Raw genomic sequence first — 20,686 nt, forward strand, 5'->3', positions numbered from 1 at the left:
AGACACTAGTTCTCTAGTTCTAGTCTACTTCCTTCTAGACTCTAGTTCTCTAGTTCTAGTCTACTTCCCTCTAGACTCTAGTTCTCTAGTTCTAGTCTACTTCCCTCTAGACTCTAGTTCTAGTCTACTTCCCTCTAGACACTAGTTCTCTAGTTCTAGTCTACTTCCTTCTAGACTCTAGTTCTCTAGTTCTAGTCTACTTCCTTCTAGACTCTAGTTCTAGTCTACTTCCTTCTAGACACTAGTTCTCTAGTTCTAGTCTACTTCCCTCTAGACTCTAGTTCTCTAGTTCTAGTCTACTTCCTTCTAGACTCTAGTTCTCTAGTTCTAGTCTACTTCCCTCTAGACTCTAGTTCTCTAGTTCTAGTCTACTTCCCTCTAGACTCTAGTTCTCTAGTTCTAGTCTACTTCCTTCTAGACTCTAGTTCTCTAGTTCTAGTCTACTTCCCTCTAGACTCTAGTTCTCTAGTTCTAGTCTACTTCCTTCTAGACTCTAGTTCTAGTCTACTTCCCTCTAGACTCTAGTGCTCTAGTTCTAGTCTACTTCCCTCTAGACTCTAGTTCTCTAGTTCTAGTCTACTTCCCTCTAGACACTAGTTCTCTAGTTCTAGTCTACTTCCCCTCTAGACTCTAGTTCTCTAGTTCTAGTCTACTTCACTCTAGACTCTAGTTCTCTAGTTCTAGTCTATTTCCCTCTAGACTCTAGTTCTAGTCTACTTCCTTCTAGACTCTAGTTCTCTAGTTCTAGTCTACTTCCCTCTAGACTCTAGTTCTCTAGTTCTAGTCTACTTCCCTCTAGACTCTAGTTCTAGTCTACTTCCCTCTAGACTCTAGTTCTAGTCTACTTCCCTCTAGACTCTAGTTCTAGTCTACTTCCCTCTAGACTCTAGTTCTAGTCTACTTCCCTCTAGACTCTAGTTCTAGTCTACTTCCCTCTAGACTCTAGTTCTAGTCTACTTCCCTCTAGACTCTAGTTCTAGTCTACTTCCTTCTAGACTCTAGTTCTCTAGTTCTAGTCTACTTCCTTCTAGACTCTAGTTCTCTAGTTCTAGTCTACTTCCCTCTAGACTCTGGTTCTCTAGTTCTAGTCTACTTCCTTCTAGACTCTAGTTCTCTAGTTCTAGTCTACTTCCTTCTAGACTCTAGTTCTCTAGTTCTAGTCTACTTCCCTCTAGACTCTAGTTCTCTAGTTCTAGTCTACTTCCCTCTAGACACTAGTTCTCTAGTTCTAGTCTACTTCCTTCTAGACTCTAGTTCTCTAGTTCTAGTCTACTTCACTCTAGACTCTAGTTCTCTAGTTCTAGTCTACTTCACTCTAGACTCTAGTTCTCTAGTTCTAGTCTATTTCCCTCTAGACTCTAGTTCTAGTCTACTTCCTTCTAGACACTAGTTCTCTAGTTCTAGTCTACTTCCTTCTAGACTCTAGTTCTCTAGTTCTAGTCTACTTCCTTCTAGACTCTAGTTCTCTAGTTCTAGTCTACTTCCTTCTAGACTCTAGTTCTCTAGTTCTAGTCTACTTCCTTCTAGACTCTAGTTCTCTAGTTCTAGTCTACTTCCCTCTAGACACTAGTTCTCTAGTTCTAGTCTACTTCCCTCTAGACACTAGTTCTCTAGTTCTAGTCTACTTCCTTCTAGACTCTAGTTCTCTAGTTCTAGTCTACTTCCTTCTAGACTCTAGTTCTAGTCTACTTCCTTCTAGACACTAGTTCTCTAGTTCTAGTCTACTTCCCTCTAGACTCTAGTTCTCTAGTTCTAGTCTACTTCCTTCTAGACTCTAGTTCTCTAGTTCTAGTCTACTTCCCTCTAGACTCTAGTTCTCTAGTTCTAGTCTACTTCCCTCTAGACTCTAGTTCTCTAGTTCTAGTCTACTTCCTTCTAGACTCTAGTTCTCTAGTTCTAGTCTACTTCCCTCTAGACTCTAGTTCTCTAGTTCTAGTCTACTTCCTTCTAGACTCTAGTTCTAGTCTACTTCCCTCTAGACTCTAGTGCTCTAGTTCTAGTCTACTTCCCTCTAGACTCTAGTTCTCTAGTTCTAGTCTACTTCCCTCTAGACTCTAGTTCTCTAGTTCTAGTCTACTTCACTCTAGACTCTAGTTCTCTAGTTCTAGTCTATTTCCCTCTAGACTCTAGTTCTAGTCTACTTCCTTCTAGACTCTAGTTCTCTAGTTCTAGTCTACTTCCCTCTAGACTCTAGTTCTCTAGTTCTAGTCTACTTCCCTCTAGACTCTAGTTCTAGTCTACTTCACTCTAGACTCTAGTTCTAGTCTACTTCCCTCTAGACTCTAGTTCTAGTCTACTTCCCTCTAGACACTAGTTCTCTAGTTCTAGTCTACTTCCCTCTAGACTCTAGTTCTCTAGTTCTAGTCTACTTCCCTCTAGACTCTAGTTCTCTAGTTCTAGTCTACTTCCTTCTAGACTCTAGTTCTCTAGTTCTAGTCTACTTCCCTCTAGACTCTAGTTCTAGTCTACTTCCCTCTAGACACTAGTTCTCTAGTTCTAGTCTACTTCCCTCTAGACTCTAGTTCTCTAGTTCTAGTCTACTTCCCTCTAGACTCTAGTTCTCTAGTTCTAGTCTACTTCCTTCTAGACTCTAGTTCTCTAGTTCTAGTCTACTTCCCTCTAGACTCTAGTTCTAGTCTACTTCCCTCTAGACTCTAGTTCTCTAGTTCTAGTCTACTTCCCTCTAGACTCTAGTTCTCTAGTTCTAGTCTACTTCCCTCTAGACACTAGTTCTCTAGTTCTAGTCTACTTCCCTCTAGACTCTAGTTCTCTAGTTCTAGTCTACTTCCCTCTAGACTCTAGTTCTCTAGTTCTAGTCTACTTCCTTCTAGACTCTAGTTCTCTAGTTCTAGTCTACTTCCCTCTAGACACTAGTTCTCTAGTTCTAGTCTACTTCCTTCTAGACTCTAGTTCTCTAGTTCTAGTCTACTTCCCTCTAGACACTAGTTCTCTAGTTCTAGTCTACTTCCTTCTAGACTCTAGTTCTCTAGTTCTAGTCTACTTCCTTCTAGACTCTAGTTCTAGTCTACTTCCTTCTAGACACTAGTTCTCTAGTTCTAGTCTACTTCCCTCTAGACTCTAGTTCTCTAGTTCTAGTCTACTTCCTTCTAGACTCTAGTTCTCTAGTTCTAGTCTACTTCCCTCTAGACTCTAGTTCTCTAGTTCTAGTCTACTTCCCTCTAGACTCTAGTTCTCTAGTTCTAGTCTACTTCCTTCTAGACTCTAGTTCTCTAGTTCTAGTCTACTTCCCTCTAGACTCTAGTTCTCTAGTTCTAGTCTACTTCCTTCTAGACTCTAGTTCTAGTCTACTTCCCTCTAGACTCTAGTGCTCTAGTTCTAGTCTACTTCCCTCTAGACTCTAGTTCTCTAGTTCTAGTCTACTTCCCTCTAGACACTAGTTCTCTAGTTCTAGTCTACTTCCCTCTAGACTCTAGTTCTCTAGTTCTAGTCTACTTCACTCTAGACTCTAGTTCTCTAGTTCTAGTCTATTTCCCTCTAGACTCTAGTTCTAGTCTACTTCCTTCTAGACTCTAGTTCTCTAGTTCTAGTCTACTTCCCTCTAGACTCTAGTTCTCTAGTTCTAGTCTACTTCCCTCTAGACTCTAGTTCTAGTCTACTTCCCTCTAGACTCTAGTTCTAGTCTACTTCCCTCTAGACTCTAGTTCTAGTCTACTTCCCTCTAGACTCTAGTTCTAGTCTACTTCCCTCTAGACTCTAGTTCTAGTCTACTTCCCTCTAGACTCTAGTTCTCTAGTTCTAGTCTACTTCCCTCTAGACTCTAGTTCTAGTCTACTTCCCTCTAGACTCTAGTTCTAGTCTACTTCCCTCTAGACTCTAGTTCTAGTCTACTTCCCTCTAGACTCTAGTTCTCTAGTTCTAGTCTACTTCCTTCTAGACTCTAGTTCTCTAGTTCTAGTCTACTTCCCTCTAGACTCTGGTTCTCTAGTTCTAGTCTACTTCCTTCTAGACTCTAGTTCTCTAGTTCTAGTCTACTTCCTTCTAGACTCTAGTTCTCTAGTTCTAGTCTACTTCCCTCTAGACTCTAGTTCTCTAGTTCTAGTCTACTTCCCTCTAGACACTAGTTCTCTAGTTCTAGTCTACTTCCTTCTAGACTCTAGTTCTCTAGTTCTAGTCTACTTCACTCTAGACTCTAGTTCTCTAGTTCTAGTCTACTTCACTCTAGACTCTAGTTCTCTAGTTCTAGTCTATTTCCCTCTAGACTCTAGTTCTAGTCTACTTCCTTCTAGACACTAGTTCTCTAGTTCTAGTCTACTTCCTTCTAGACTCTAGTTCTCTAGTTCTAGTCTACTTCCCTCTAGACTCTAGTTCTCTAGTTCTAGTCTACTTCCCTCTAGACTCTAGTTCTAGTCTACTTCCCTCTAGACACTAGTTCTCTAGTTCTAGTCTACTTCCTTCTAGACTCTAGTTCTCTAGTTCTAGTCTACTTCCTTCTAGACTCTAGTTCTAGTCTACTTCCTTCTAGACACTAGTTCTCTAGTTCTAGTCTACTTCCCTCTAGACTCTAGTTCTCTAGTTCTAGTCTACTTCCTTCTAGACTCTAGTTCTCTAGTTCTAGTCTACTTCCCTCTAGACTCTAGTTCTCTAGTTCTAGTCTACTTCCCTCTAGACTCTAGTTCTCTAGTTCTAGTCTACTTCCTTCTAGACTCTAGTTCTCTAGTTCTAGTCTACTTCCCTCTAGACTCTAGTTCTCTAGTTCTAGTCTACTTCCTTCTAGACTCTAGTTCTAGTCTACTTCCCTCTAGACTCTAGTGCTCTAGTTCTAGTCTACTTCCCTCTAGACTCTAGTTCTCTAGTTCTAGTCTACTTCCCTCTAGACACTAGTTCTCTAGTTCTAGTCTACTTCCCCTCTAGACTCTAGTTCTCTAGTTCTAGTCTACTTCACTCTAGACTCTAGTTCTCTAGTTCTAGTCTATTTCCCTCTAGACTCTAGTTCTAGTCTACTTCCTTCTAGACTCTAGTTCTCTAGTTCTAGTCTACTTCCCTCTAGACTCTAGTTCTCTAGTTCTAGTCTACTTCCCTCTAGACTCTAGTTCTAGTCTACTTCCCTCTAGACTCTAGTTCTAGTCTACTTCCCTCTAGACTCTAGTTCTAGTCTACTTCCCTCTAGACTCTAGTTCTAGTCTACTTCCCTCTAGACTCTAGTTCTAGTCTACTTCCCTCTAGACTCTAGTTCTCTAGTTCTAGTCTACTTCCCTCTAGACTCTAGTTCTAGTCTACTTCCCTCTAGACTCTAGTTCTAGTCTACTTCCCTCTAGACTCTAGTTCTAGTCTACTTCCCTCTAGACTCTAGTTCTCTAGTTCTAGTCTACTTCCTTCTAGACTCTAGTTCTCTAGTTCTAGTCTACTTCCCTCTAGACTCTGGTTCTCTAGTTCTAGTCTACTTCCTTCTAGACTCTAGTTCTCTAGTTCTAGTCTACTTCCTTCTAGACTCTAGTTCTCTAGTTCTAGTCTACTTCCTCTAGACTCTAGTTCTCTAGTTCTAGTCTACTTCCCTCTAGACACTAGTTCTCTAGTTCTAGTCTACTTCCTTCTAGACTCTAGTTCTCTAGTTCTAGTCTACTTCACTCTAGACTCTAGTTCTCTAGTTCTAGTCTACTTCACTCTAGACTCTAGTTCTCTAGTTCTAGTCTATTTCCCTCTAGACTCTAGTTCTAGTCTACTTCCTTCTAGACACTAGTTCTCTAGTTCTAGTCTACTTCCTTCTAGACTCTAGTTCTCTAGTTCTAGTCTACTTCCCTCTAGACTCTAGTTCTCTAGTTCTAGTCTACTTCCCTCTAGACTCTAGTTCTAGTCTACTTCCCTCTAGACTCTAGTTCTAGTCTACTTCCCTCTAGACTCTAGTTCTAGTCTACTTCCCTCTAGACTCTAGTTCTAGTCTACTTCCCTCTAGACTCTAGTTCTCTAGTTCTAGTCTACTTCCCTCTAGACTCTAGTTCTCTAGTTCTAGTCTACTTCTTTCTAGACTCTAGTTCTCTAGTTCTAGTCTACTTCCTTCTAGACACTAGTTCTCTAGTTCTAGTCTACTTCCTTCTAGACACTAGTTCTGTAGTTCTAGTCTACTTCCTTCTAGACTCTAGTTCTCTAGTTCTAGTATACTTCTTTCTAGACTCTAGTTCTAGTCTACTTCCTTCTAGACACTAGTTCTCTAGTTCTAGTCTACTTCCCTCTAGACTCTAGTTCTCTAGTTCTAGTCTACTTCCTTCTAGACTCTAGTTCTCTAGTTCTAGTATACTTCTTTCTAGACTCTAGTTCTAGTTTACTTCCTTCTAGACACTAGTTCTCTAGTTCTAGTCTACTTCCCTCTAGACTCTAGTTCTCTAGTTCTAGTCTACTTCCTTCTAGACACTAGTTCTCTAGTTCTAGTATACTTCTTTCTAGACTCTAGTTCTAGTCTACTTCCTTCTAGACTCTAGTTCTCTAGTTCTAGTCTACTTCCCTCTAGACTCTAGTTCTCTAGTTCTAGTCTACTTCCCTCTAGACTCTAGTTCTCTAGTTCTAGTCTACTTACTTCTAGACTCTAGTTCTCTAGTTCTAGTCTACTTCCTTCTAGACTCTAGTTCTCTAGTTCTAGTCTACTTACTTCTAGACTCTAGTTCTCTAGTTCTAGTCTACTTACTTCTAGGCTCTAGTTCTCTAGTTCTAGTCTACTTCCCTCTAGACTCTAGTTCTCTAGTTCTAGTCTACTTCCTTCTAGACACTAGTTCTCTAGTTCTAGTCTACTTCCTTCTAGACTCTAGTTCTCTAGTTCTAGTCTACTTACTTCTAGACTCTAGTGTTCTAGTCTACTTCCTTCTAGACTCTAGTTCTCTAGTTCTAGTTCTAGACTCTAGTTCTACTTCCTTCTAGACTCTAGTTTCTAGTCTAGTCTTCCCTCTAGACTCTAGTTCTCTAGTTCTAGTCTACTTCCTCTAGACTCTAGTTCTCTAGTTCTAGTCTACTTCCCTCTAGACTCTAGTTCTCTAGTTCTAGTCTACTTCCCTCTAGACTCTAGTTCTCTAGTTCTAGTCTAGTTCTTCCCTCTAGACTCTAGTTCTCTAGTTCTAGTCTACTTACTTCTAGGCTCTAGTTCTCTAGTTCTAGTCTACTTCCCTCTAGACTCTAGTTCTCTAGTTCTAGTCTACTTCCCTCTAGACTCTAGTTCTCGAGTTATAGTCAACTTCCTTCTAGACTCTAGTTCTAGTTTACTTCCTTCTAGACTCTGGTTCTCTAGTTCTAGTCTACTTCCTTCTAGACTCTAGTGCTCTAGTTCTAGTCTACTTCCCTCTAGACTCTAGTTCTCTAGTTCTAGTCTACTTCCTTCTAGACTCTAGTTCTAGTTTACTTCCTTCTAGGCTCTAGTTCTCTAGTTCTAGTCTACTTCCCTCTAGACTCTAGTTCTAGTCTACTTCCCTCTAGACTCTAGTTCTCTAGTTCTAGTCTACTTCCTTCTAGACTCTAGTTCTAGTCTACTTCACTCTAGACTCTAGTTCTCGAGTTCTAGTCTACTTCCTTCTAGACTCTAGTTCTCTAGTTCTAGTATACTTCTTTCTAGACTCTAGTTCTAGTCTACTTCCTTCTAGACACTAGTTCTCTAGATCTAGTCTACTTCCTTCTAGACTCTAGTGCTCTAGTTCTAGTCTACTTCCTTCTAGACTCTAGTGCTCTAGTTCTAGTCTACTTACTTCTAGGCTCTAGTTCTCTAGTTCTAGTCTACTTCCTCTAGACTCTAGTTCTCTAGTTCTAGTCTAGTTCTAGTCTACTTCCCTCTAGACTCTAGTTCTCTAGTTCTAGTCTACTTCCTTCTAGACTCTAGTGCTCTAGTTCTAGTCTACTTCCTTCTAGACTCTAGTTCTCTAGTTCTAGTCTACTTCCCTCTAGACTCTAGTTCTCTAGTTCTAGTCTACTTCCTTCTAGACTCTAGTTCTCTAGTTCTAGTCTACTTCACTCTAGACTCTAGTTCTAGTCTACTTCCCTCTAGACTCTAGTTCTAGTCTACTTCCCTCTAGACTCTAGTTCTAGTCTACTTCCCTCTAGACTCTAGTTCTCTAGTTCTAGTCTACTTCCCTCTAGACTCTAGTTCTAGTCTACTTCCCTCTAGACTCTAGTTCTAGTCTACTTCCCTCTAGACTCTAGTTCTCTAGTTCTAGTCTACTTCCCTCTAGACTCTAGTTCTCTAGTTCTAGTCTACTTCCCTCTAGACTCTAGTTCTCTAGTTCTAGTCTACTTCCTTCTAGACTCTAGTTCTATAGTTCTAGTCTACTTCCCTCTAGACTCTAGTTCTCTAGTTCTAGTCTACTTCCCTCTAGACTCTAGTTCTCTAGTTCTAGTCTACTTCCTTCTAGACTCTAGTTATCTAGTTCTAGTCTACTTCCTTCTAGACTCTAGTTCTCTAGTTCTAGTCTACTTCCTTCTAGATTCTAGTGTTCTAGTCTACTTCCCTCTAGACACTAGTTCTCTAGTTCTAGTCTACTTCTTTCTAGACTCTAGTTCTAGTCTACTTCCTTCTAGACACTAGTTCTCTAGTTCTAGTCTACTTCCCTCTAGACTCTAGTTCTCTAGTTCTAGTCTACTTCCTTCTAGATTCTAGTGTTCTAGTCTACTTCCCTCTAGACACTAGTTCTCTAGTTCTAGTCTACTTACTTCTAGGCTCTAGTTCTCTAGTTCTAGTCTACTTCCCTCTAGACTCTAGTTCTCTAGTTCTAGTCTACTTCCCTCTAGACTCTAGTTCTCTAGTTCTAGTCTACTTCCTTCTAGACTCTAGTGCTCTAGTTCTAGTCTACTTCCCTCTAGACTCTAGTTCTCTAGTTCTAGTCTACTTCCTTCTAGACTCTAGTTCTAGTTTACTTCCTTCTAGGCTCTAGTTCTCTAGTTCTAGTCTACTTCCCTCTAGACTCTAGTTCTAGTCTACTTCCCTCTAGACTCTAGTTCTCTAGTTCTAGTCTACTTCCTTCTAGACTCTAGTTCTAGTCTACTTCCCTCTAGACTCTAGTTCTAGTCTACTTCCCTCTAGACTCTAGTTCTCTAGTTCTAGTCTACTTCCCTCTAGACTCTAGTTCTCTAGTTCTAGTCTACTTCCTTCTAGACTCTAGTTCTCTAGTTCTAGTCTACTTCCCTCTAGACACTAGTTCTCTAGTTCTAGTCTACTTCCTTCTAGACTCTAGTTCTCTAGTTCTAGTCTACTTCCTTCTAGACTCTAGTTCTAGTCTACTTCCTTCTAGACACTAGTTCTCTAGTTCTAGTCTACTTCCCTCTAGACTCTAGTTCTCTAGTTCTAGTCTACTTCCTTCTAGACTCTAGTTCTCTAGTTCTAGTCTACTTCCCTCTAGACTCTAGTTCTCTAGTTCTAGTCTACTTCCCTCTAGACTCTAGTTCTCTAGTTCTAGTCTACTTCCTTCTAGACTCTAGTTCTCTAGTTCTAGTCTACTTCCCTCTAGACTCTAGTTCTCTAGTTCTAGTCTACTTCCTTCTAGACTCTAGTTCTAGTCTACTTCCCTCTAGACTCTAGTGCTCTAGTTCTAGTCTACTTCCCTCTAGACTCTAGTTCTCTAGTTCTAGTCTACTTCCCTCTAGACTCTAGTTCTCTAGTTCTAGTCTACTTCACTCTAGACTCTAGTTCTCTAGTTCTAGTCTATTTCCCTCTAGACTCTAGTTCTAGTCTACTTCCTTCTAGACTCTAGTTCTCTAGTTCTAGTCTACTTCCTCTAGACTCTAGTTCTCTAGTTCTAGTCTACTTCCCTCTAGACTCTAGTTCTAGTCTACTTCCCTCTAGACTCTAGTTCTAGTCTACTTCCCTCTAGACTCTAGTTCTAGTCTACTTCCCTCTAGACACTAGTTCTCTAGTTCTAGTCTACTTCCCCTCTAGACTCTAGTTCTCTAGTTCTAGTCTACTTCCCTCTAGACTCTAGTTCTCTAGTTCTAGTCTACTTCCTTCTAGACTCTAGTTCTCTAGTTCTAGTCTACTTCCCTCTAGACTCTAGTTCTAGTCTACTTCCCTCTAGACACTAGTTCTCTAGTTCTAGTCTACTTCCCTCTAGACTCTAGTTCTCTAGTTCTAGTCTACTTCCCTCTAGACTCTAGTTCTCTAGTTCTAGTCTACTTCCTTCTAGACTCTAGTTCTCTAGTTCTAGTCTACTTCCCTCTAGACTCTAGTTCTAGTCTACTTCCCTCTAGACTCTAGTTCTCTAGTTCTAGTCTACTTCCCTCTAGACTCTAGTTCTCTAGTTCTAGTCTACTTCCCTCTAGACACTAGTTCTCTAGTTCTAGTCTACTTCCCTCTAGACTCTAGTTCTCTAGTTCTAGTCTACTTCCCTCTAGACTCTAGTTCTCTAGTTCTAGTCTACTTCCTTCTAGACTCTAGTTCTCTAGTTCTAGTCTACTTCCCTCTAGACACTAGTTCTCTAGTTCTAGTCTACTTCCTTCTAGACTCTAGTTCTCTAGTTCTAGTCTACTTCCCTCTAGACACTAGTTCTCTAGTTCTAGTCTACTTCCTTCTAGACTCTAGTTCTCTAGTTCTAGTCTACTTCCTTCTAGACTCTAGTTCTAGTCTACTTCCTTCTAGACACTAGTTCTCTAGTTCTAGTCTACTTCCCTCTAGACTCTAGTTCTCTAGTTCTAGTCTACTTCCTTCTAGACTCTAGTTCTCTAGTTCTAGTCTACTTCCCTCTAGACTCTAGTTCTCTAGTTCTAGTCTACTTCCCTCTAGACTCTAGTTCTCTAGTTCTAGTCTACTTCCTTCTAGACTCTAGTTCTCTAGTTCTAGTCTACTTCCCTCTAGACTCTAGTTCTCTAGTTCTAGTCTACTTCCTTCTAGACTCTAGTTCTAGTCTACTTCCCTCTAGACTCTAGTGCTCTAGTTCTAGTCTACTTCCCTCTAGACTCTAGTTCTCTAGTTCTAGTCTACTTCCCTCTAGACACTAGTTCTCTAGTTCTAGTCTACTTCCCTCTAGACTCTAGTTCTCTAGTTCTAGTCTACTTCACTCTAGACTCTAGTTCTCTAGTTCTAGTCTATTTCCCTCTAGACTCTAGTTCTAGTCTACTTCCTTCTAGACTCTAGTTCTCTAGTTCTAGTCTACTTCCCTCTAGACTCTAGTTCTCTAGTTCTAGTCTACTTCCCTCTAGACTCTAGTTCTAGTCTACTTCCCTCTAGACTCTAGTTCTAGTCTACTTCCCTCTAGACTCTAGTTCTAGTCTACTTCCCTCTAGACTCTAGTTCTAGTCTACTTCCCTCTAGACTCTAGTTCTAGTCTACTTCCCTCTAGACTCTAGTTCTCTAGTTCTAGTCTACTTCCCTCTAGACTCTAGTTCTAGTCTACTTCCCTCTAGACTCTAGTTCTAGTCTACTTCCCTCTAGACTCTAGTTCTAGTCTACTTCCCTCTAGACTCTAGTTCTCTAGTTCTAGTCTACTTCCCTCTAGACTCTAGTTCTCTAGTTCTAGTCTACTTCCTTCTAGACTCTAGTTCTCTAGTTCTAGTCTACTTCCCTCTAGACTCTGGTTCTCTAGTTCTAGTCTACTTCCTTCTAGACTCTAGTTCTCTAGTTCTAGTCTACTTCCTTCTAGACTCTAGTTCTCTAGTTCTAGTCTACTTCCCTCTAGACTCTAGTTCTCTAGTTCTAGTCTACTTCCCTCTAGACACTAGTTCTCTAGTTCTAGTCTACTTCCTTCTAGACTCTAGTTCTCTAGTTCTAGTCTACTTCACTCTAGACTCTAGTTCTCTAGTTCTAGTCTACTTCACTCTAGACTCTAGTTCTCTAGTTCTAGTCTATTCCCTCTAGACTCTAGTTCTAGTCTACTTCCTTCTAGACACTAGTTCTCTAGTTCTAGTCTACTTCCTTCTAGACTCTAGTTCTCTAGTTCTAGTCTACTTCCCTCTAGACTCTAGTTCTCTAGTTCTAGTCTACTTCCCTCTAGACTCTAGTTCTAGTCTACTTCCCTCTAGACTCTAGTTCTAGTCTACTTCCCTCTAGACTCTAGTTCTAGTCTACTTCCCTCTAGACTCTAGTTCTAGTCTACTTCCCTCTAGACTCTAGTTCTCTAGTTCTAGTCTACTTCCCTCTAGACTCTAGTTCTCTAGTTCTAGTCTACTTCTTTCTAGACTCTAGTTCTCTAGTTCTAGTCTACTTCCTTCTAGACACTAGTTCTCTAGTTCTAGTCTACTTCCTTCTAGACACTAGTTCTGTAGTTCTAGTCTACTTCCTTCTAGACTCTAGTTCTCTAGTTCTAGTATACTTCTTTCTAGACTCTAGTTCTAGTCTACTTCCTTCTAGACTCTAGTTCTCTAGTTCTAGTATACTTCTTTCTAGACTCTAGTTCTAGTTTACTTCCTTCTAGACACTAGTTCTCTAGTTCTAGTCTACTTCCCTCTAGACTCTAGTTCTCTAGTTCTAGTCTACTTCCTTCTAGACACTAGTTCTCTAGTTCTAGTATACTTCTTTCTAGACTCTAGTTCTAGTCTACTTCCTTCTAGACTCTAGTTCTCTAGTTCTAGTCTACTTCCCTCTAGACTCTAGTTCTCTAGTTCTAGTCTACTTCCCTCTAGACTCTAGTTCTCTAGTTCTAGTCTACTTACTTCTAGACTCTAGTTCTCTAGTTCTAGTCTACTTCCTTCTAGACTCTAGTTCTCTAGTTCTAGTCTACTTACTTCTAGACTCTAGTTCTCTAGTTCTAGTCTACTTACTTCTAGGCTCTAGTTCTCTAGTTCTAGTCTACTTCCCTCTAGACTCTAGTTCTCTAGTTCTAGTCTACTTCCTTCTAGACACTAGTTCTCTAGTTCTAGTCTACTTCCTTCTAGACTCTAGTTCTCTAGTTCTAGTCTACTTACTTCTAGACTCTAGTTCTCTAGTTCTAGTCTACTTCCTTCTAGACTCTAGTTCTCTAGTTCTAGTCTACTTCCTTCTAGACTCTAGTTCTAGTCTACTTCCCTCTAGACTCTAGTTCTCTAGTTCTAGTCTACTTCCCTCTAGACTCTAGTTCTCTAGTTCTAGTCTACTTCCCTCTAGACTCTAGTTCTCTAGTTCTAGTCTACTTCCCTCTAGACTCTAGTTCTCTAGTTCTAGTCTACTTCCCTCTAGACTCTAGTTCTCTAGTTCTAGTCTACTTCCCTCTAGACTCTAGTTCTCTAGTTCTAGTCTACTTACTTCTAGGCTCTAGTTCTCTAGTTCTAGTCTACTTCCCTCTAGACTCTAGTTCTCTAGTTCTAGTCTACTTCCCTCTAGACTCTAGTTCTCGAGTTATAGTCAACTTCCTTCTAGACTCTAGTTCTAGTTTACTTCCTTCTAGACTCTGGTTCTCTAGTTCTAGTCTACTTCCTTCTAGACTCTAGTGCTCTAGTTCTAGTCTACTTCCCTCTAGACTCTAGTTCTCTAGTTCTAGTCTACTTCCTTCTAGACTCTAGTTCTAGTTTACTTCCTTCTAGGCTCTAGTTCTCTAGTTCTAGTCTACTTCCCTCTAGACTCTAGTTCTAGTCTACTTCCCTCTAGACTCTAGTTCTCTAGTTCTAGTCTACTTCCTTCTAGACTCTAGTTCTAGTCTACTTCACTCTAGACTCTAGTTCTCGAGTTCTAGTCTACTTCCTTCTAGACTCTAGTTCTCTAGTTCTAGTATACTTCTTTCTAGACTCTAGTTCTAGTCTACTTCCTTCTAGACACTAGTTCTCTAGATCTAGTCTACTTCCTTCTAGACTCTAGTGCTCTAGTTCTAGTCTACTTCCTTCTAGACTCTAGTGCTCTAGTTCTAGTCTACTTACTTCTAGGCTCTAGTTCTCTAGTTCTAGTCTACTTCCCTCTAGACTCTAGTTCTCTAGTTCTAGTCTAGTTCTAGTCTACTTCCCTCTAGACTCTAGTTCTCTAGTTCTAGTCTACTTCCTTCTAGACTCTAGTGCTCTAGTTCTAGTCTACTTCCTTCTAGACTCTAGTTCTCTAGTTCTAGTCTACTTCCCTCTAGACTCTAGTTCTCTAGTTCTAGTCTACTTCCTTCTAGACTCTAGTTCTCTAGTTCTAGTCTACTTCACTCTAGACTCTAGTTCTAGTCTACTTCCCTCTAGACTCTAGTTCTAGTCTACTTCCCTCTAGACTCTAGTTCTAGTCTACTTCCCTCTAGACTCTAGTTCTCTAGTTCTAGTCTACTTCCCTCTAGACTCTAGTTCTAGTCTACTTCCCTCTAGACTCTAGTTCTAGTCTACTTCCTCTAGACTCTAGTTCTAGTCTACTTCCCTCTAGACTCTAGTTCTCTAGTTCTAGTCTACTTCCCTCTAGACTCTAGTTCTCTAGTTCTAGTCTACTTCCCTCTAGACTCTAGTTCTCTAGTTCTAGTCTACTTCCTTCTAGACTCTAGTTCTATAGTTCTAGTCTACTTCCCTCTAGACTCTAGTTCTCTAGTTCTAGTCTACTTCCCTCTAGACTCTAGTTCTCTAGTTCTAGTCTACTTCCTTCTAGACTCTAGTTATCTAGTTCTAGTCTACTTCCTTCTAGACTCTAGTTCTCTAGTTCTAGTCTACTTCCTTCTAGATTCTAGTGTTCTAGTCTACTTCCCTCTAGACACTAGTTCTCTAGTTCTAGTCTACTTCTTTCTAGACTCTAGTTCTAGTCTACTTCCTTCTAGACACTAGTTCTCTAGTTCTAGTCTACTTCCCTCTAGACTCTAGTTCTCTAGTTCTAGTCTACTTCTTTCTAGACTCTAGTTCTAGTCTACTTCCTTCTAGACACTAGTTCTCTAGTTCTAGTCTACTTCCCTCTAGACTCTAGTTCTCTAGTTCTAGTCTACTTCCTTCTAGACTCTAGTTCTAGTCTACTTCACTCTAGACTCTAGTTCTCGAGTTCTAGTCTACTTCCTTCTAGACTCTAGTTCTCTAGTTCTAGTATACTTCTTTCTAGACTCTAGTTCTAGTCTACTTCCTTCTAGACACTAGTTCTCTAGATCTAGTCTACTTCCTTCTAGACTCTAGTGCTCTAGTTCTAGTCTACTTCCTTCTAGACTCTAGTGCTCTAGTTCTAGTCTACTTACTTCTAGGCTCTAGTTCTCTAGTTCTAGTCTACTTCCCTCTAGACTCTAGTTCTCTAGTTCTAGTCTAGTTCTAGTCTACTTCCCTCTAGACTCTAGTTCTCTAGTTCTAGTCTAGTTCTAGTCTACTTCCCTCTAGACTCTAGTTCTCTAGTTCTAGTCTACTTCCTTCTAGACTCTAGTGCTCTAGTTCTAGTCTACTTCCTTCTAGACTCTAGTTCTCTAGTTCTAGTCTACTTCCCTCTAGACTCTAGTTCTCTAGTTCTAGTCTACTTCCTTCTAGACTCTAGTTCTCTAGTTCTAGTCTACTTCACTCTAGACTCTAGTTCTAGTCTACTTCCCTCTAGACTCTAGTTCTAGTCTACTTCCCTCTAGACTCTAGTTCTAGTCTACTTCCCTCTAGACTCTAGTTCTAGTCTACTTCCCTCTAGACTCTAGTTCTCTAGTTCTAGTCTACTTCCCTCTAGACTCTAGTTCTAGTCTACTTCCCTCTAGACTCTAGTTCTAGTCTACTTCCCTCTAGACTCTAGTTCTAGTCTACTTCCCTCTAGACTCTAGTTCTCTAGTTCTAGTCTACTTCCCTCTAGACTCTAGTTCTCTAGTTCTAGTCTACTTCCCTCTAGACTCTAGTTCTCTAGTTCTAGTCTACTTCCCTCTAGACTCTAGTTCTCTAGTTCTAGTCTACTTCCTTCTAGACTCTAGTTCTATAGTTCTAGTCTACTTCCCTCTAGACTCTAGTTCTCTAGTTCTAGTCTACTTCCCTCTAGACTCTAGTTCTCTAGTTCTAGTCTACTTCCTTCTAGACTCTAGTTATCTAGTTCTAGTCTACTTCCTTCTAGACTCTAGTTCTCTAGTTCTAGTCTACTTCCTTCTAGATTCTAGTGTTCTAGTCTACTTCCCTCTAGACACTAGTTCTCTAGTTCTAGTCTACTTCTTTCTAGACTCTAGTTCTAGTCTACTTCCTTCTAGACACTAGTTCTCTAGTTCTAGTCTACTTCCTTCTAGACACTAGTTCTCTAGTTCTAGTCTACTTCCTTCTAGATTCTAGTGTTCTAGTCTACTTCCCTCTAGAAACTAGTTCTCTAGTTCTAGTCTACTTCCTTCTAGACACTAGTTCTCTAGTTCTAGTCTACTTCCTTCTAGACACTAGTTCTCTAGTTCTAGTCTACTTCCTTCTAGACACTAGTTCTCTAGTTCTAGTCTACTTCCTTCTAGACACTAGTTCTCTAGTTCTAGTCTACTTCCTTCTAGATTCTAGTGTTCTAGTCTACTTCCCTCTAGACTCTAGTTCTCTAGTTCTAGTCTACTTCCTTCTAGACTCTAGTTATCTAGTTCTAGTCTACTTACTTCTAGGCTCTAGTTCTCTAGTTCTAGTCTACTTACTTCTAGGCTCTAGTTCTCTAGTTCTAGTCTACTTCCCTCTAGACTCTAGTTCTAGTCTACTTCCCTCTAGTTCTCTAGTTCTAGTCTACTTCCTTCTAGACTCTAGTTCTCTAGTTCTAGTCTACTTCCTTCTAGACTCTAGTTCTCTAGTTCTAGTATACTTCTTTCTAGACTCTAGTTCTAGTTCTAGTTCTAGACTCTACTAGTTCCCTCTAGACTCTAGTTCTCTAGTTCTAGTCTACTTCCTTCTAGACTCTAGTTCTCTAGTTCTAGTCTACTTCCTTCTAGACTCTAGTTCTCTAGTTCTAGTATACTTCTTTCTAGACTCTAGTTCTCTAGTTCTAGTCTACTTCCCTCTAGACTCTAGTTCTAGTCTACTTCCCTCTAGACTCTAGTTCTAGTCTACTTCCTTCTAGACACTAGTTCTCTAGTTCTAGTCTACTTCCTTCTAGACTCTAGTGCTCTAGTTCTAGTCTACTTCCTTCTAGACTCTAGTTCTCTAGTTCTAGTCTACTTCCTTCTAGACTCTAGTGCTCTAGTTCTAGTCTACTTCCCTCTAGACTCTAGTTCTCTAGTTCTAGTCCACTTCCCTCTAGACTCTAGTTCTCTAGTTCTAGTCTACTTCCTTCTAGACTCTAGTTCTATAGTTCTAGTCTACTTCCCTCTAGACTCCTCTAGTTCTCTAGTTCTAGTCTACTTCCTTCTAGATTCTAGTGTTCTAGTCTACTTCCCTCTAGACTCTAGTTCTCTAGTTCTAGTCTACTTCCTTCTAGACTCTAGTTATCTAGTTCTAGTCTACTTCCTTCTAGACTCTAGTTCTATAGTTCTAGTCTACTTCCCTCTAGACTCCTCTAGTTCTCTAGTTCTAGTCTACTTCCTTCTAGATTCTAGTTCTCTAGTTCTAGTCTACTTCACTCTAGACTCTAGTTCTCTAGTTCTAGTCTACTTCCCTCTAGTTCTCTAGTTCTAGTCTACTTACTTCTAGGCTCTAGTTCTCTAGTTCTAGTCTACTTCCCTCTAGACTCTAGTTCTCTAGTTCTAGTCTACTTCCCTCTAGACTCTCTAGTTCTAGTCTAGTTCCTTATAGACTCTAGTCTTCTAGACTCTATTTCTCTAGTTCTAGTCTACTTCCTCTAGACTCTAGTTCTAGTCTACTTCACTCTAGACTCTAGTTCTCTAGTTCTAGTCTACTTCCTTCTAGACTCTAGTTCTAGTCTACTTCCTTCTAGACTCTAGTTCTAGTCTACTTCCCTCTAGACTCTAGTTCTCTAGTTCTAGTCTACTTCCTTCTAGACTCTAGTAGTTCTAGTCTACTTCCCTCTAGACTCTAGTCTACTTTCTAGATTCTAGTCTACTTCCCTTCTAGGCTCTAGTTCTCTAGTTCTAGTCTACTTCCTTCTAGACTCTAGTTCTAGTTTACTTCCTTCTAGGCTCTAGTTCTCTAGTCTACTTCCCTCTAGACTCTAGTTCTAGTCTACTTCCCTCTAGACTCTAGTTTCTAGTTCTACTTCCTTCTAGACTCTAGTTCTAGTCTACTTCCCTCTAGACTCTAGTTCTCTAGTTCTAGTCTACTTCCTTCTAGACTCTGGTTCTCTAGTTCTAGTCTACTTCCTTCTAGACTCTAGTTCTCTAGTTCTAGTCTACTTCCCTCTAGACTCTAGTTCTCGAGTTCTAGTCTACTTCCTTCTAGACTCTGGTTCTCTAGTTCTAGTCTACTTCCTTCTAGACTCTAGTGCTCTCGTTCTAGTCTACTTCCCTCTAGACTCTAGTTCTCTAGTTCTAGTCTACTTCCCTCTAGACTCTAGTTCTCTAGTTCTAGTCTACTTACTTCTAGGCTCTAGTGCTCTAGTTCTAGTCTACTTCCTTCTAGACTCTAGTTCTAGTTTACTTCCTTCTAGGCTCTAGTTCTCTAGTTCTAGTCTACTTCCCTCTAGACTCTAGTTCTAGTCTACTTCCCTCTAGACTCCTCTAGTTCTCTAGTTCTAGTCTACTTCCCTCTAGACTCTAGTTCTAGTCTACTTCCCTCTAGACTCTAGTTCTCTAGTTCTAGTCTACTTCCCTCTAGACTCTAGTTCTAGACTTCTAGTTCTAGTTCTAGTCTAGTTCTAGACTCTAGTTCTAGTCTACTTCCCTCTAGACTCTAGTTCTCTAGTTCTAGTCTACTTCCCTCTAGACTCCTCTAGTTCTCTAGTTCTAGTCTACTTCCTTCTAGACTCTAGTTCTAGTCTACTTCACTCTAGACTCTGGTTCTCTAGTTCTAGTCTACTTCCTTCTAGACTCTAGTTCTCTAGTTCTAGTCTACTTCCCTCTAGACACTAGTTCTAGTCTACTTCCCTCTAGACTCTAGTTCTCTAGTTCTAGTCTACTTCCTTCTAGACTCTAGTTCTAGTCTACTTCCCTCTAGACTCTAGTTCTCTAGTTACTTCCCTCTAGACTCTAGTGTTCTAGTTCTAGTCTAGTTTCTAGTTCTAGATTCTAGTTCTCTAGTTCTAGTCTACTTCCTCTAGACTCTAGTTCTCTAGTTCTAGTCTACTTCCCTCTAGACTCTAGTTCTCTAGTTCTAGTCTACTTCCTCTAGACTCTAGTTCTCTAGTTCTAGTCTACTTCCCTCTAGACTCTAGTTCTCTAGTTCTAGTCTACTTCCCTCTAGACTCTAGTTCTCTAGTTCTAGTCTACTTCCTTCTAGACTCTAGTTCTCTAGTTCTAGTCTACTTCCCTCTAGACTCTAGTTCTAGTCTAGTTCTAGACTCTACTTCTCTAGTTCTAGACTCTAGTCTAGTTCTCTAGTTCTAGTCTACTTCCTTCTAGACTCTAGTTCTCTAGTTCTAGTCTACTTCCTCTAGACTCTAGTTCTCTAGTTCTAGTCTACTTCCCTCTAGACTCTAGTTCTCTAGTTCTAGTCTACTTCCCTCTAGACTCTAGTTCTCTAGTTCTAGTCTACTTCCCTCTAGACTCTAGTTCTCTAGTTCTAGTCTACTTCCCTCTAGACTCTAGTTCTCTAGTTCTAGTCTACTTCCTTCTAGACTCTCTAGTTCTCTAGTTTCTAGTTCTAGTTCTAGTCTACTTCCCTCTAGACTCTAGTTCTCTAGTTCTAGTCTACTTCCTTCTAGACTCTAGTTCTCTAGTTCTAGTCTACTTCCCTCTAGACTCTAGTTCTCTAGTTCTAGTCTACTTCCTCTAGACTCTAGTTCTAGTCTACTTTAGACTCTAGTTCTAGTCTACTTCCCTCTAGTTAGTTCTAGTTCTAGTCTACTTCCCTCTAGACTCTAGTTCTCTAGTTCTAGTCTACTTCCCTCTAGACTAGTTCTCTAGTTCTAGTCTACTTCCTTCTAGACTCTAGTTCTCTAGTTCTAGTCTACTTCCTTATAGACTCTAGTTCTAGTTTACTTCCCTCTAGACTCTAGTTCTCTAGTTCTAGTCTACTAGTTCTAGTCCTCTAGACTCTAGTTCTCTAGTTCTAGTCTACTTCCCTCTAGACTCTAGTTCTAGTCTACTTCCCTCTAGACTCTAGTTCTCTAGTTCTAGTCTACTTCCCTCTAGACTCTAGTTCTCTAGTTCTAGTCTACTTCCTTCTAGACTCGGGTTACTTATTTCCACCCTCAGCTGGGTTTATGGTACTGTAAGCATCTGTTTTTCAGGGATACAGTATCTTCAACCTAGTTTCCGTTTACTTGACTCCTCCTACGTTCGGTGTCGATGACGATCCAGGTCATGTGTCCAGGTGCTTGTGTTAAATCCCTGTGTTACTGCTATATAAGGCCAACAAGCAAGGCTACTGTATTACTAGCTCTTTACTATATGAATGTGTGTCTCCCCGTCCAATAGGAGGGAGAGTTGATGGTGGAGCCGTCCAGTAAGGAGGACGCCCAGCGTCTGTGGCAGATGGAGAGAGAGCGTATGCAGGAGACGATGAGACAACAGAAACAACAGATGATGGAGGACAACAAGTGGCTGACCAAGGAGGAGAGACTCCTGGTGGGGAATATACCTTCGACCTTTACCCCCCCTAGACCTAGCAACACGCCCTAGCGACCACCCTAGCAACAAGTGGCTGACCAAGGAGAGACTCCTGGTGGGGAATATATCCTCGACCTTTACCCCCCCCCCCTAGACCTAGCAACACGCCCTAGCGACCACCCTAGCAACAAGTGGCTGACCAAGGAGTAACGATTCCTGGTGGGGAATATAGCTTCGACCTTTACCCCCATAGACCTAGCAAACCCGCCCTAACATCTAGCGCTCTGTACGCCCTGTCCACCATAACTACCTTCAGTCTACCCTGTCAACCAACCCCCTTTCCACTCTAA

At 40.7% G+C, this 20,686-nt stretch overlaps 1 protein-coding gene across 1 annotated transcript in view; it reads left to right on the plus strand.

Annotated features, from left to right (window-relative positions):
* LOC124019145 (protein-tyrosine kinase 2-beta-like) overlaps positions 1 to 20,686 on the plus strand; it is an 84,322-nt gene that overhangs the window by 58,047 nt on the left and 5,589 nt on the right. Inside the window, exon 24 of the mRNA XM_046334523.1 lies at positions 20,205 to 20,354. Coding sequence (XP_046190479.1) covers positions 20,205 to 20,354 — 150 coding nt within the window. The remainder of the gene's footprint in view (positions 1 to 20,204; positions 20,355 to 20,686) is intronic.

This window comes from Oncorhynchus gorbuscha, unplaced genomic scaffold (genome assembly GCF_021184085.1).
Source record: "Oncorhynchus gorbuscha isolate QuinsamMale2020 ecotype Even-year unplaced genomic scaffold, OgorEven_v1.0 Un_scaffold_71:::fragment_2:::debris, whole genome shotgun sequence".
NCBI lineage: Eukaryota > Metazoa > Chordata > Actinopteri > Salmoniformes > Salmonidae > Oncorhynchus > Oncorhynchus gorbuscha.